Source organism: Antennarius striatus, chromosome 8, assembly GCF_040054535.1.
Source record: "Antennarius striatus isolate MH-2024 chromosome 8, ASM4005453v1, whole genome shotgun sequence".
Classification (NCBI taxonomy): domain Eukaryota; kingdom Metazoa; phylum Chordata; class Actinopteri; order Lophiiformes; family Antennariidae; genus Antennarius; species Antennarius striatus.
The window spans coordinates 19904021-19919887 of record NC_090783.1 but is presented as its reverse complement, the minus strand read 5'-3'; the positions used below and the strand labels follow the sequence as shown (position 1 = coordinate 19919887).

The following is a 15867-nucleotide window of genomic DNA, read 5'->3' as shown; positions in this document are numbered from 1 at the left end:
CCGTTGTGCTACAGCATACAAAATGTCACACAGAAAATATTAACCTCCTATTTTATATAGTATAATAAATAGTAAAAATGCTCTGTGTCATAGTGTTCATAGAAGTTTAATGGTAGTCTAACAGGTAACACCAAAAAGTCATTTAGTCGAAATTGCCAGAAAGACTTTTAATAAACGTTTAGCTTAAAGTCTAATTTAAGTTAGCTTTTAATAAAGAAATATTTGAGATTCAATATTTTGAAATTAATTTTTTTTTAAAAAGCGATAGAATGCCAATCATGTGAAAGTCTTATTCTTCTATATACGGTATATTAGTTTCACGTGAAAGTAATATACCGTAATGTAAACATGCCAACCAGGAATTTTCTCAATCCTGTATGACGTTTCATTTCCGGGTTTTACTTCCGGGTTACGTTCAAGGAGAGGCGTTTCTCGGTTTAGGGGCTAATTCGTTCACTTGCTTTGACAGCTTCCATTGGAGCCGACTTCACGGTCACCATGTCGTCCTCCGGTACAAGTTTGACGGAAGATCGTCGGAACAGAGAAGCACCGGTAAACAACAATGCTCAAGTTCAAACGCGATGCTAACGTGTTAGCTGCTAGCCTAACTTGGAGGAGCTGTGCAGATGCAGAGTAGAAAGTTGATGAATGAAACCACCTATGATGACGACTTGTGATTAGATGTCATTGTTTTGTTCGTGAGGTGGGACATGTATGTGCCGCTTGTCATTAACTCTTGTTTTAAGTGAGTTGATTTACAGTTTAATTAACAAACTCTGTTCCATTCTGAAGACGCCTTTGGGCAGATACGTCCTTACAGAAAACGAGAGGAAGCTGTTAGAAGAGTGTAGCCGGGAGAGCTTTTGGAGAAGGTGTAAGTTACTGCCTTCATACGGTACAAATAAATGATGTTATGTCAAAAAAAAATTTAACGCTTGAAGACGTGATCATGCTTTTCCTCACAGCGGCCCCCTTCGCTGTGATCGGCGGCGGTGTCACCAGAATCCTAGTTGCCAAAGGTAATAAAGTAACACCAGCAACATGTTCTCATAAATGCTAGCTCACACTGCATTGCAATAATATTTATTCTGTTAAATTTGCAGGTATTCTGTCTTCACATCCAAGGTTTGGCGCTCATCCTAAGGTGCTTTGTAAGTGTTTATCTTAATGCTGAGAAATTACACACTTCGCTATCTTGTTGATGTGCACACAGGAATTCAAAAATATACTGTATGGACAAAAATGAGTGTCGTGTTTTTAAATCCATTGAGGCTCAGTGGATTATAATATTACATGCTCAATGATTGAGCATATAATATTAGAAGTTTTTTCCTTCTATTTATGAAAGATCATTTTCATTTTTAAAAGCATGTTTATTCACACGTATAAATACAAAATGATCCCATTCACGTGAAATTCACATTCAAAAACAATTAATAGTAGAGAAATAATAAACAAATTAAACAAAATATAATTGTTATCATAAAATATGGCTTGTTTTCTTTTGCTTTGGTGCAGTATGGATCAATAAAAAAATGGTTTGCTGAACATTGAGAAAAAATAGTTTGAAAAAATGAAAACAGAATTAAACAAAAATACCCCAAGATTATTACATGCAATGTCTTAACAATAAAAATGGATCAAAGTCAGTTACGTGGGGTGAGATCAGATGTAGCGCAAATTTATAGATTCTAAAAGTATCACAGTCTCAGCTAAAATCTGCAAAAGATGTTTATAATAGACTTTATTAGTTATATCAATTTGTATTTAATACACTGATTGATTGTTGAGTATGTATGTTATCATTACTGTGACATTAGAGCAAGACTAATGTTGCACAAATTTTTTAGCTTTCACCAAACTAGGTGAAGGTAATTTTACATTACTTTTCTCTTGAAGTCACCTAACCTTAATTTGAATTATACATAAGTATGACCACAACACTGTCAAAAAATTTTCACTGGACTATTAAAATGTACAATATTGACATCAAAAATATTTGTCTTTGCAGTCGCTGCTTTGTTTGGCTACCTGGCTGGGAAAATATCATACATGAACATATGTGTGGGCAAGTTAAAAAGGCTGGAAAACTCTCCTCTGGGGGAGAAGCTCAAACAGAGGGCAGAACTTCAAGCACAATAGTAAGCATCACACATAGTTGTGAATTGTCAGCTTTTATTCAGCTACTATCCCTGCACTGTTTTTGTCTTGTCTTCATGTTTCAGTGGTCCTAAGTCTGAGGTGAGCGACACAGATTCACAGTTATTTGAATCCGGGTTCCAGTCAGCAGACGCTCCCAGCCAAAGAAGCCACAATACAGAGCCATTCACGCAAATGGCTGAATCATATAACTTGAGTGTTCCAAGTAAGTTGCAAATTCAGTCAGTCAGTCAATATGCTTAATGGGGGTGCCAGATTTCACTCACTAGAGGTATGGCATCATTTTAGGCAATGTTGTTGTCAGTTGTCAGTAAGGCAAAGTTGTCAGTAAGTAGCTGACATGGTAAGTTTTCTGTTTTTGTTTCCATCACCTTCAGATGAGTCATATGTGGAAAACGAGGAGCCAAAGAAAAAGGCAGTCCGCTATGAAGACCTGAGGCTCAAGAACAGGGAGAATTATGAGGTCACACTAAGTCAGAAGGCTGAGACACCACTCAATCCCTCACCTGAGAAGGAGACAATAAGGCAGAAGAAAGAAGGTGATCTTTTGTAGAGATGTGTTAATAATTTGTTTGGTTTTCTTACAGAAAATCTGTAAGAATGATTTTTCTTTTTCTCCTTTTATCTCTGTTACAGTGAAAAACATCTATGGAGATACTTGGGAAGCATGAGAACTTACTGGAAATAAAGATCTGATATTGCTGGACATCATCGGCACTGTAGTATGACAGTTTCTGTGGCCACGTTGGTCTAGTGTGACAGTGTTGTCTTTTCTTTCCTATTGATTATTCTTGTCTCAAATTAAAGCCCTTGTTTTAAGGTCATGCATACCACCTTTATTGATTGCTAACAACTAAAAGAAACATAACAAAGCATCTTAATGCCAGAAACTACAGAAGCCTAGAGTAAAACCAGTTCAACAGTGTGTCCAGTTATTTCATGTTGTACTTGAAACAAACAGAAAATGAGAGGTTGTGGGTTCTGCCAATAGAATACAGCTCATCTGTATAGTTAGGATGTTGTAAAGCTGTAGAATAAATAGCTGTGACAGTTGCATTGGTTTTTAGTTATGACTAAAATTCTCCTCTGAACCATGTCCATGATTTGGTCCAAAACTATGTCCATGCCCATCATGATTTAGAGGTGGTGTTGGACTGGGGAGTGTGCTGGTCATGATTGGCCATCCTTCATAGAACTTGGCTGTGGTATCGGCAGTGTTAACGCTGGGCGATGGAGAATAAGCCTGGACCGGGTAGGACCCAGGTGTTGGATTGATTTTCGGAAGAATAGTCTTCCCCCTGGAAGCAGGGATAAACGTAGCATTGCTGATCATCCTCAACAACCTAAATGGAATCATCTTCTCTAGAGCATTTGCCCTGGCCTCAGACAAGTCCACAAGAGAAAGCCATCCTTTCCCATAAATCCACCCCACCAGGATGGCGATGATGTTACATGGGAGCACGCTGTGAGGAATGAAGATGGTGATGACGAGCAACAACCAGGGCAGAAACATGATGGGGAAAGTCAATCCACAAATGAATCCTTTGGCTATTTTAGTGTGAATGGTGGTTACAGCCACACATGCCAAAGCGACAGAAAGTAACCCCACATTCTCACTGTGGCCATCGTCACCCAGCATGAAATCCAGGAAGCTATAAAAGAAACCTATGATGGGCGACAGCAGGAAGAACACAAACAAGAAATGTACAGTGCCAAATCCTTTCTCCAGAATGCCACCGAGAAACACCAGAGCTGTGATGTTTAGGACGAGCTGAGTTAAGCTTCGGTGGTAAAACGAGTACATCAGTAGTCTGTGGAAGTGTCCCTTCTGAAAAAGCGAAGCACCAACGCTGAAGACATTCGGGCTGAAGTCGGCGTACGTGTTGATAAAAAATAAAAGACAGGATAGGATTGTCACACACAACACGCCGCTGGTGGGGACAGGAATCGTGCTTTTGAAAAGTTGAAAAACCATGTTGAAATGTTCAGCTTCTCGTTATCCAAATAAGCCAAAAGAAAACCACGACAACGATCTCAACAGCTGTCCCGACTGTCGTCAAGTTACATCTGCAGCAAACCTCTCGTGTTCATGTAGAGCTTGATGGATGAAAACAACAATAACAACAACAACAACAACTACAATCCAACTTCTGTTACAGATGGTAACATGCATTCGAAGATTGTATCGGACTTCCGGAATCACACTGCTTCGAAGTTGTGCTTCGGCGTTTCTATTGGGCTGCGCACGTCACGTGACTGATGACGTACACCTCTTCATCTGTCACAGTGCGTCTTGGCAGCTCCAAGGAGATTGGTTGCTGTCATTGATTTGACAGTTTGTCTTGGCGTTAATTTGTGTATTTAATACCCACTAATTTATTACACAATGTGGGTTGTGAGGTCTTTTGTTTCTATAGCAACCAGTGGAAAGCGACATTCAAAAGTTTGATTTTCTGCCGCCAAATAAGGTAAGTACTGTACCCTTACATTACATCCTAATGTAAGGGTAACTTAATATACACAGTTTATTAGATGATAATTGTCCTGTTATAAATACTGCACCACATTTATGGTTTGGGAAAAAGCAAAATAACCTGCCAGTGTATTTGCAATCCATAAATCATATATAGGATTCTCCCCCGTGTCTGCGGAGGTTCTCTCTGGGTTCTCCATCACCCCACGACCTGCGACAGCAGGTGAAGCGCTTAGAAGATGAATCGATGACAATCATATACTATATTTATACCAGCACTGCGAACTGCATCCTCCAAAATGACGCCCTGTGAAAGTAGAACAAAAACTGAATGTTAGTATTCTTGAATCCATATCGACTCTCATCAAACTAGGTGAAGGTACTTTCACCTCTATAATCACATTAGTCATTACTTTTACATTACTTTTACACCTGGCCTTAATTTGAATTATACATAAGTATGACCACAATTTTGTCGCAAACTTTTCACTGGACTATTAAAATGTACATCAAAAATATTTTTCTTTGCAGATGCTGCTTTCATTGGCTGCCTGGCTGGACAAATATCATACATGAACATACTGTATGTGTGGAGAAGCTTAAAAAGACTGGAAAACTCTCCTCTGGGGGTGATACTCACCCCACAGAAGGTACGATTCAGGGCAAGGTCAGCATGCGGTTGAATGGAGGGGAGGAGATGCCTGTGTCAGTCTGTGCTGCAGTGTAGTGGGGCCAGGGTGTTGTGAAAATGTTGTGACATTAGATAGTGACATGCCTTGCCTTACATTGTAAGAAGGGTGTTCCTTACCCACCATGTGGGCCTCCTGCTAATTTTCAATTGCACTTTTTATTTTTATTTGTTATTTTATTTTACTTAATTTTATACTGTTTATATTTTAGCTTTAGTTTAGTATATGTCCTGTTAGTGCTGCATGTGTCTGTTAGTTTAATGTCTGTCTTGGAGCCAGTGTTTCTTTTTTTGCTGGTGTTTATCCAGTATTTATTCATTATGTAATGCCTGAGCAGTGGCTATGTGCAATTTCCTCCGGGATTAATAAAGTGTCCGTCCGTCCATCCATCCATTCATTTTTTATTCAGCTGCTATCCCAGCACTGTTTATGTCTTTGCATTGTTTCAGTGGTCCTAACGTTGAGATGAGTGACACAGATTCGTGGTTATCTGAGACCATTTTCCAGTCAGCAGACGCTCCCAGCCAAAGAAGCCATAATATAGAGTCATTCACGCAAATGGATGAATCATATAACTTGAGTGTTCCAAGGAAGTTGCAAATTCAGTCAGTCATTATGCATAATGGGGGTGCCAGATTTCACTCACTGGAGATACTACAATAATCCCTTGTTATTCGCAGTCAATGCTTTCCAGGACCACCCGTGAAAAATAAAATTCTGCAGTATAGCGACCAAGTATTTATTATTTATGGTAAATTGAACGTTTATGGACCCTCCCCACACTGATTTTATATCTGTATTAACCTTCCCCACACTCTCTTAGACTTGTAACACAACCGGTGTTTCTTACGGTGGGCAAGGATGACGCACATGATATTTCTTGAACGGTCATTATTTGGCGTCCAGCCTTAACAAGGAACAAACAAGAACTGACAACGATGTAGTGAAGCTGCGCATCTTGAAGCGTGAATAAGTGAGGGATTGATGTACATCGTTTTAGGCTATGTTGTTTACCGTGTCAGTAAGTAGCTGACATGGTAGGTTTTCTATTTTTGTTTCCATCACCTTCAGATGAGTCATATGTGGAAGAAGAGGAGCCAAAGAAAAAGGTAGTCCCTATGAAGACCTGAGGCTCAAGAACAGGGAGAATTATGAGGTCACACTAAGTCAGAAGGCTGAGACACCACTCAAACCCTCACCTGAGAAGGAGATAATAAGGCAGAAGAAAGAAGGTGATCTTTTGTAGAGATGTGTTTATAATTTTTTGGTTTAGAAACTAGCTGTTTTTATTTACCTATAAATCTGTAGAAGACTATGACGATAATAACGATATATTTATTATTTGGTATGAATGAACAAAACACTTGAATGACCACAGACTTCTCTGAACTTTCTTGCTGTCATTGGATTGACACAGTGCAGCGCTTCAGTCGTGTTCTTTATAGGTTGCTATGACTTCTGTTGTCCAGCAGATGTCACTGAAGGCTTGAAGCTTCCAATCTTTTTCAGCACAATTGTGAGGAAAGCCTCAGTGCCTCATGGGTTTTCACTTGCCCATCACTACTGTGTACGTGATCAAACCATGTTTAATGTACATGAGTCACACTTATAAAATGCAAAGTCTGAAAACAGATTGTAACCCTTTGCCAAGCTTTCACGTCATAGATTGCAGGTACATTTATACAACTTCCGTCACATTCCTTCCCAATTCTAATTCTGATTTTTATTAATGACATTTTCGGCGTGTATGGATGTAACTGTTTATTTGTACTCTACATGGGGGATTTCTAACAGGAGGAATGCTGCATTCTCCGCGACGCTTATTTTTTGCTGATAATAATCCATCTGCCTTGATGAGATTAAGACTCTGCACCTTTGTATTTTGACTTCAAAAGTAACTGTAATCCAATGCACGCAGGACTAACAATGAACAAGCCTGTCGTTGATACTTTTCTATTAATAATAATTATTTATTACAACTATGTTCTCGAATACTAGATATTTATGATTACCGGGAATTTCACAAGCCTATTGGCTTCTATCCGTCTGCCCTTTTTTTTTTTTCGGATGTTGTTGTTGATGTTGTAAATATGATGAAGGTGTGAAGTCTGCTATATTAACATGTCCGGGGGGGGGGAAACAAAACTAAAATAAACTAAACTAAATAAATAATTGGTACAAATTATTACTACAATCACAAATAAAGTAAAGGACATACGGATCATAGATTTACACCATCTGCGTTTCCATTGGGAGCGAACGTCAGAGGGGAAGATGGACAGCTGGTGCGTCTGTCCCTCTTCCGGTGTCGTGTGGTTACTGCGGCGGATGTTGATGTTTTGTTTGGGAGCTTGCTCAACTATGTGAACTGGATCGTCTGCGGGACGGGCTGCTTTCTCCTGGTTATTTCACGGCGCTCGTTGTACCGGATTTATTGGTCGGGGCTCGCCGCTCACCGGCACCGTGTCTCTCCCCGTGTCCCTCCCGGGAAGCTCGGGGCCGCGTCGTGCGATGATGGAGGACTTCGATGAGATCTACGAAGAGGAGGAGGAGGAGGAAGAGGAGGACGAGGACAGGGCCGCGGAAGAGCAGCTCCTCAAGTACGCTCCGGACCCGGTGGTGGTGCGAGGGTCCGGTCACGTCACTGTGTAAGCAGCTGAAGTTACGATCAGTCCCGGGGAAGAGAACTGTTTACTCTCGATTAGCAGCCGCGGTGTCCGTGAACAAGTGGCGGCTAGCTGAGTTAGCACCGCTGGGAACCCACGGTAGCCAGCGGGCTAGTTAGCATCAAGCTAACTCAGAGCTAAGCTAACACAGACTCATTACTCACTAGTAAAGATTGAGTGTTGCACCACTTCCTACTTATTCAGTCATCTGTATGTGGGACAACGTGATCTGCTAATGCCCCACGTAGGCAGCTGGTCCACGATACCCACGATCAGCAACGAGTCAAGCTCCCCTCCTGAGAGAAAACCGATACGATCCATGTTCATCAACACTTGTGATGCGTCTGTGAAGACGATGTAGGGCTGTCATTGCGAGATGGTCCATCTGATAAACTTATAAACTTAAAATGAAAAGTGATTTGTGCACGTAGCATGCAGTCAGTTCATATTAAAGTTTGTTTGTTTGTTTGTTTCTTCCCCCCCCCCCCCTGATCTACACAGGTTTGGACTTAGTAATAAATTTGAGTCAGAATTTCCATCAGCACTTACAGGAAAAGTGAGTTTTTATGTTTTAATTACAAGTTAATTCAATGTTGGTGTGTGTGTGTGTAATATACATATGTCATATACCATACCATAAAATAAACAGTTCTATTGCATGTCGTATCTGATCAGATAAAATACTTGCATTGATTAAATTGGTGCAAGCCGCACATAACACATTCCAACTGCAGCACATTATCAGAGCACAATATATGTTACTATACTAACTATATGTTGTATTTGCACTTCCTCAGGTGGCACCAGAGGAATTCAAAGCCAGTATCAACCGCGTAAACAGCTGCCTAAGAAAGACGTTGCCCGTAAACGTTCGATGGCTTTTGTGTGGCTGCCTGTGTTGCTGCTGCACGTTGGGCTTCAGTTTGTGGCCTGTTGTCTGCCTCAGCAAGAGGGTAAGATGCTTATCTGTGTTTCAGCACTAACAATATCTAAAGTGAATTTAAAGTCGAGAGAAATGGCTAATATGGCTAATACCACTGCTGTTTTCCAGACAAGACGGTCAATAGAAAAACTTCTGGAGTGGGAGAACAGCAGACTTTACCACAAGGTGAGTTGGACTGTCATTATTTGGTGTGTTTATATTAGTAGTTAAGGATTGTCATATAAAAAGATCATGTTTTTGGACTCTGTTTGCAGTTGTGTTTGCATTGGAGATTAAGCAAAAGGAAGTGTGAAACAAACAACATGATGGAATATGTGAGTAACTCTTCAGTCGATTTTATTTCAATGTAGGAAGGTTGATTGCAGTAGCTGATAACATAATTTAAAGCCATGTTAGAGGTATAGCCACTGCACAGTGCTATACAATAAAAGAGGAGAGATGTTGCAAGTGGAAACTGAAGTGACAGTGCCGCCTATGTCAGGACCTCTGCAGTATCAATGTCAAAGCCTCATTAAGAATGAATGAAGAGTCTGCGTATTTCACTAATGTTGGTTTGGAAATGTTCTTTTAAGTTTAAGGTCACTCTCAGTGACTCATTCAGCATGGGAAACATTGTTTGTCACGATAATTGTCTAGGAGTACATTATGCGAATATTCATTGTGGAAAAATCTGTTCGATGTTCAGTGGGTGACGTATCAATATGATCACACTGCTGCAAAAACATAGAATTGATTACAACTATGGAGGTAACAGGTTTTTTTTTTTCTCCCCCTGCAGGTAATCTTAATAGAGTTCTTGCCTAAGATCCCCATCTTCAGACCAGACTAGCACGACTGAGGCGGATTTTCAACCTTCATTGCTGCATCTTTGTGGCTGTAAAGCCTCTGAATAGCTACACTTCCCCAAATACTCCCTATGTTTTTGTTTACAAGGTAGCCTCAGTCCTCCCCCATTCTTCCTCTCATACCTTCAATACTTTTGTTTACATATCCAGCATTCCAACCATCACACATTTTTGGATTTATTTCACTATTGAACCATGACCTGGCATATTCTCAGGCCATGCTACCTGGTACCAGCCTGTCTGATTCTTTGGGAGAAACACCCGTTATTGATATTGGACCTAGAGCTGGAAACTGAACTCTCAAACTCAGTTCTTTGCGCTCCAACTGGAATTTTGCCGCTATTATGTTGTATTACCGAGCACAGCCAGACCACTATAACAAAAATATTTGAACATTTTCACGTTACCTACTCTCATGCCATCAACTTCATTTGCTACAAAAAACAAACAAAAGAGAAAACTGAGGCTTTTTGTAACAGTTGACTTGTTGTTTCAAGTCACCACTCGACCCTGTGGAAGCAGCATATGGAACTCGTAAAGAAAGTTCATCCAAATTAGTGAGCAGTGAGCAGATTTATCTTACAGGAATGTATGCCAGTGACCAGAAAGATGGAACTTGTCACTCTTCTTATCAGCAGCCGGACTTTTTTTTTTTCATAGTTGCGTACACTGTGCGTCAGCCTAATCTAGTGACACACTCTGACTGTACTCTCTTTAGTACAGATGGGTCTTTATATCATACAGTTTACCTGGAATAACTGGCTTTGACTACTATACAGTATGTCCAGGTCAAAGGCTGCCTTGCTACCAATTGCTTTCGGGTCCCAGTGGAACGAGTAACCTGGAAAGAAGGCCGCATTTATTTGTCGTTTGTTTTTAAGTGTCTCGATTTTTATTAACTTTTTATGAAAGTGAAACAGTCAGTGTTTGAAAAAACTGTTTATGTTTATTTGTTTGGGTGTCTGAGAGAAATAACCAAAAAATACATCAGGCATGAAGAGATAATTTCCACTCTGTAAAATTAGTTCTTTTTTAACACATTTCCTTTTGCCATAATCAGATTTTGTTACTTTTTCAGTAGTTATTTATAAATCCTAGCGCACATTTAAGTAATATGTGCCTGCCTTTAATGGTTGTTTCCACTCTGTCTTTATGGACATGTTTAAACATGAAAGCATACAACGGATTTCCAGAGCACCTTCACATGAGCCTTTTTTCCGCATCTGCTGATAGGACTGACTTATAAGTATTTCAAGTTGTGGATCTGAGTCTTATGAAAATGTTCCTGTGTTTTCTGTGTAATCTGATTCACTGTATTAAGTTCTTGGTTCACTGACAGTGTTGGGTCATTCCGTTTTAGGTAATGTACAGTGAAGCAGGATCACTGATAACTGCACCGGGTTAAACAGAACTACTCCCAAATCAGGAAAGTGGGTTTAAAGCTACATTAATTAGTATTTTTATATTGGTAATGCAAAATGACAAATCAGCTCAGCTCTGAGCATCTTAGTGTCATTTTAGCCCATTAACTGATGGCATTGCTCTCTCTATCAACCGGGTGTCTAAACATCGGGGCTCAGAGCTGATTCCTGATTCAGTCCCACCTCCACCTTGAACTCCTCTGTCACACCTACAGCACACCTCACCACTGTCCTCATACATGTCCTGCACCGCTCTAACATACTTCCTCACATAATAACACAGTTCCTCTCTTGGCATGCTGTCACAAGCTTTCTCCACATCTACAAAAACACAATGCATTTCCCACTGGCCTTCTCTGTACTTCTCTATCAACGTATTTAAAGCAAATACTGCATCTGTAGTACTCTTTTTTTTTTCTTTTTCTTTTTTGGCAAGAAACCATACCGCTGCTCACAAATGCTCACTTCTCCCCTTAGTCTAGCTTCAACTACTCTTTCCCATAACTTCATTGTATGGCTCATCAGCTTTATTCCTCTGTAGTTGCCACAACTCTGCACATCTCCCTTGTTCTGGGCACCAGCACACTTCTCCTCCATTCCTCAGGCATCTTCTCACTATCTAAGATCCTGTTGAACATCCCAGTCAGAAACTCTACTGCCACCTCTCCTAGACACTTCCAAACCTCTACAGGTATATCATCAGGACTGAGTGCCTTTCCACTCTTCATCCTCCTCACTTCACTTCACTATTCTTTGCTACTTCCTGGTCCACAACAGCCACCTCTTCTAGTCTTTGTTCTCTCTCATTTTCCTCGTTCATCAACTCTTCAAAGTACTCTTTCCATCTTCTAGTTGTTAATATGTATTTTAATGATGTGTTAATTAATGCAGGTTTAATAAGATAGGAGGGAGAAGTCTTGTTGTGAGCTCAGTTTGGATTCAGCTAACTAAAAGCCCATTTTGATTTACAAGTTTTGGCCTACAAGTTTTACTGTCAGCATGTTCAAATATGCAAATATTTTTTAGAAAGTAGGAGGAGAATCAGTGCAGCAACGGAAAGCCTTTGTGAATACAGTATCATGATAATTATCCCTTATCAAGAAACTTCTTGATTTCTATATGAAAAAAGAACGAGATGACCAGATCGTCTCAGTTTTGGGTTACTCACCTCTGGTTTTTCTACAAGTCACTCTCAGGGGATCATACTAGCCAAACAACAAAATGTAGCTTTGGAAAAATTACTATCAGGGTTCTTTCAAAGTTACACCAGGGGGTGAATCCTACCATACAGATTTCATGTTATTTTAATAAATGTAAAATGACTCATTTGGAGTTTGTTTTGAAACTTAAAATTCCCCAATTATGATCTCTGTCATCTTATATAATTGAAGAACCACATATTCAATGGACCTGAGAACTCAATCACTGTTTGTGTGTGTTAAAAGACCCAAAATTCACTTGATCAGCACAGGGCTGGTTACTGGTTCTTTAGTCACTTCTGTATGTTTGCGGTTTGGTCGAAGTCAGCTAAGGCACAAGACCATATGCAGATGCTTGTGTGTGTGAGTATGTGTGTGTGTGCATGGTTTATGCAGATGCAAGTGTTCTTCATTGATCTCAGACTGTGACTGAACCCTGCACAATGAGTCCTTTTATATAATCTGTGTGTGTGTGTGTGCGCGTGTGTGTGTGAGAAGGAGAGAAAGATATGTATATATGACTCATGAGCAGGTGTATGTACAGTAATAAACAAGGCTATGGGCATCCTGGAATTTGTCGTCTTTTTTCCACAAATGGCAATTTTCTACTGATCAGCAAATTTCACTTGGATTTTAATCCAAATCGATGAAGTCTTCGAATATTCTAAATCTGGTGAGAACAATACCTTCACTGCTGTCATCCACTATCTCAAATCGGCGCCATTTCGCAACAAATTTCTCACGACTCTCGGGAATCTCAAATAACTTCAAAGTGTTTAACAGATTGGCGACTGGATGAATATGAAATGATTTAGACCAATGAGAAATGTAGCATTTCGCCTGACAGATTCATGGCAAGCGCACTAGAAGAATCAAAGAGGAAGGCGGTGCAGAAGGTGGCAGAACCTGCTGCAAAGACGAAGTCATTAGACTAGAAGTACCAGCTGTGAACTAGAAATATGACCTATAGTAACAAAACAATTTTTAAACTGAACAGACGTCATCTCCTCAGACCTTACGAGAAAACAAGTACAAAGCAGTGAAGAAATCAGTGACTGAATATATTTTCAAACTAGTAAGTTTACATTAAATATATTGGCTTATTTTAAGTTTTTGTGGGGGGGCATAGTCCCCTGAACTCATCATCATTGGTTTAACATTAATAGTTACGATGAAAAAAATAAAATCACTACAATAGTCACTACAATAGTACAATAGTAATGCTTTGCTAGTAAAAGGTTGGACTAACTTTTGCCTTCAGAACTGCCTTAATTTTTGTGGCACACTTTCAACAAGGTGTGGGAAACATTCCTCAGAGATTCTGGTCCATACAGACACAAAAGCGTCACACATTTACTGCAGATTTGTTGGATGCACATACTGTATATGATGCAAATCTCCTGTTCCACCACATTCCAAAAGTGCTCTTGGATTGAGATCTGGTGACTGTGAAGCAATTGTACAGTACAGTGAACTCATTGTCATGTTCAAGAAGCCAGTTTGAGATGATAGAAGCTTTGTTACATGGTGCATTATCCTGCTGGAGGTAGCAATCAGAAGATGAGAGCACTGTGGTCATCAAATGATGGACATGGTCACCAACAATACTCAGGTAGGCTGTGGCATTTAAACGATCAGTTGCTACTAAGGGGCCTGAAGTGTGACAAAATAAATCCCCCGCACCATTACACCACCTCCAACCTGAGTTTTTGAAATAAGGCAGAATTGAACCGTGCTTTTATGTTGTTTGACCCTTCTATCTGAATGTCATAGTTGAAATCTAGAATCATCGGACCAGTCAATGTTTTTTCTATCTTCTATTGTCCAATTTGTTTTGAACCTCAGTTTCCACTTCGGAGCTGACAGCAGTGGCACTCGGTGTAGTCTTGTGCTGCTGTAGCCCATTGTTAGATACGTCGTGTGTTCAGGTGAGGGTAATCTGAATTCCCTAATTGTAACTAGTGGTAATTTGGTTTCAGACAACAGATAACAGGAAAAAATAAAAATGATTCCATTATTGGAAAGAAATGTCAACAAACAAGTAGTAATTTCATCATGTAGCTAAAGCCATACTGGTAGACTAAATGTGTTCTTTGGTCAAGGTGATAAAATTGAGAACACTTCTTTGGCATTAGCGCATATTTTAGAATGCGATAATCTAGAAAATGCACAAAGCTGTCTGTGAACCTGTTATCAACATAACAGGAATAACATCTGGCTCATGTGCTTCAAGGGTGAGTCACTTGTATATATACAGACACTACTGTTGTTTATGTATGTGTGTGCTGGGGCCTACATATCTACTTGTGGAAAAATATATAGAGTGGAAAAATAATTTCCCTCTGGGATAAATAAAGTATCATTCTTATTCTTATTCTTCAATATACTGCTATATTTTAAATTCCAAAGATTTCAAACCATATAGTACCATACACACAGCATTTTCGCATGTACCTCACTCATTCGCTTGTGAACAGGCTACTGTATAAACACGCTTGTTGTGAGTTACACATACAAATAAATATACGTAATTCAATACACCGCCCCTGAGAGAGCAGTGTCACTCAGATTTGCGGTGACTGTACGTTCACAAGGGATGAGCCTGTCTTCTCCTGTTCCCCTGCCTGATTTGGCCCAACTTTGGTGATGGGTAGTGATCCCCCTCTTCACATCCACTTCTTGATGCTGAACCACTTCTTTTTCTCTTTGGATTGTGCTTCTCTTTCTAATTTTCTGTTCATGCACTGAGGGGAATGTCAGATGCAGACTTCATTTAAATATAATTTGCATATTTCTACAGATGTTCAGGCCTCGCTCATCTTAACAAAGATTAATGGCTTCGTGGCTTCGTTATTTGAATGACACCATGACATCCTTGAAAGTGTGATGAGGTGAAGGTTTGTCTGAGTTTTGCTACAACACACAGGAACGACCTTCAAAGCTTTTGGGACAATTCTGTGTGATCTGTTGTCTGCGTCTGTGTGCGTCACACACTATGGGTAATTTGGAACAGCCAATTAACCTGAAGTGCATTGTCTTTGGAGGTGCACCTCGGCGGTGCTCAGGATCTGAACTGGCAACCATTTCATACTCCATACTTTTTGGTCCACGCAAGTAGTGCATTAACATTTAGAGGCACGCCAAACTTGAGATGACAGAGTCCACACTTGTTTACAAGTCTCCTGTCCTATTTTGAAGAAAGCTTGCACAGTGATGGTTTATTTGCTTTGAGTCAGATAATTCTGTCAGGTTTACAAAATCTCAAAGGTGACATTCAGACCACAGCGCTGTGGTTTCCAGCTCATACTACTAAAGACAGACAAACTGAATCAACATTAGTCACAATGGTTTTTTTTAAATTTGATATTGTAATTTTTCCGTCATCTTTCTATTCGCTTTAGACCGACATGGCCTTTACACAGCATCAATCACAGCACATGTGATTTGTTTATATGAACATGTACTGTATAT

General features: G+C 39.9%; 3 protein-coding genes across 3 annotated transcripts; 2 read left to right on the top strand and 1 right to left on the bottom strand.

Moving 5' to 3' along the window:
- The first annotated feature begins 407 nt into the window (after nt 1-407).
- On the top strand, nt 408-2984 carry LOC137600327 (OCIA domain-containing protein 1-like). The gene is made up of 8 exons (XM_068321885.1): nt 408-552; nt 793-874; nt 966-1019; nt 1104-1151; nt 2012-2141; nt 2226-2365; nt 2538-2699; nt 2797-2984. Exons 1-8 carry the CDS (start codon nt 499-501, stop codon nt 2829-2831), a joined length of 705 nt encoding a protein of 234 aa, XP_068177986.1. The 5' UTR covers nt 408-498; the 3' UTR covers nt 2832-2984.
- Nucleotides 2985-3213: 229 nt separating this feature from the next.
- rhbdd2 (rhomboid domain containing 2) lies at nt 3214-7638 on the bottom strand. Its single transcript, XM_068321884.1, has 2 exons — nt 7541-7638; nt 3214-4940 (listed from the first exon to the last, which is right to left on the bottom strand). Exon 2 carries the CDS (start codon nt 4133-4135, stop codon nt 3224-3226), a length of 912 nt encoding a protein of 303 aa, XP_068177985.1. The 5' UTR covers nt 4136-4940; nt 7541-7638; the 3' UTR covers nt 3214-3223.
- Nucleotides 7639-7822: 184 nt separating this feature from the next.
- Nucleotides 7823-12969, top strand: chic2 (cysteine-rich hydrophobic domain 2). Its single transcript, XM_068321886.1, has 6 exons — nt 7823-7970; nt 8490-8544; nt 8786-8941; nt 9040-9096; nt 9186-9245; nt 9710-12969. Exons 1-6 carry the CDS (start codon nt 7834-7836, stop codon nt 9758-9760), a joined length of 516 nt encoding a protein of 171 aa, XP_068177987.1. The 5' UTR covers nt 7823-7833; the 3' UTR covers nt 9761-12969.
- The last annotated feature ends 2898 nt before the right edge of the window (nt 12970-15867 follow it).

Excerpts from the sequence above, each read along its gene's own strand:
- LOC137600327 (XM_068321885.1), top strand. The coding sequence starts at position 499 with ATGTCGTCCTCCGGTACAAGTTTGACGGAAGATCGTCGGAACAGAGAA. Across the intron at positions 1,020-1,103 it reads CAGAATCCTAGTTGCCAAAG|GTATTCTGTCTTCACATCCA; the intron begins GTAATAAAGTAA and ends TTAAATTTGCAG. Across the intron at positions 2,700-2,796 it reads AATAAGGCAGAAGAAAGAAG|TGAAAAACATCTATGGAGAT; the intron begins GTGATCTTTTGT and ends TCTCTGTTACAG.
- rhbdd2 (XM_068321884.1), bottom strand. The coding sequence starts at position 4,135 with ATGGTTTTTCAACTTTTCAAAAGCACGATTCCTGTCCCCACCAGCGGC.
- chic2 (XM_068321886.1), top strand. The coding sequence starts at position 7,834 with ATGATGGAGGACTTCGATGAGATCTACGAAGAGGAGGAGGAGGAGGAA. Across the intron at positions 8,545-8,785 it reads CATCAGCACTTACAGGAAAA|GTGGCACCAGAGGAATTCAA; the intron begins GTGAGTTTTTAT and ends GCACTTCCTCAG. Across the intron at positions 9,097-9,185 it reads ACAGCAGACTTTACCACAAG|TTGTGTTTGCATTGGAGATT; the intron begins GTGAGTTGGACT and ends CTCTGTTTGCAG.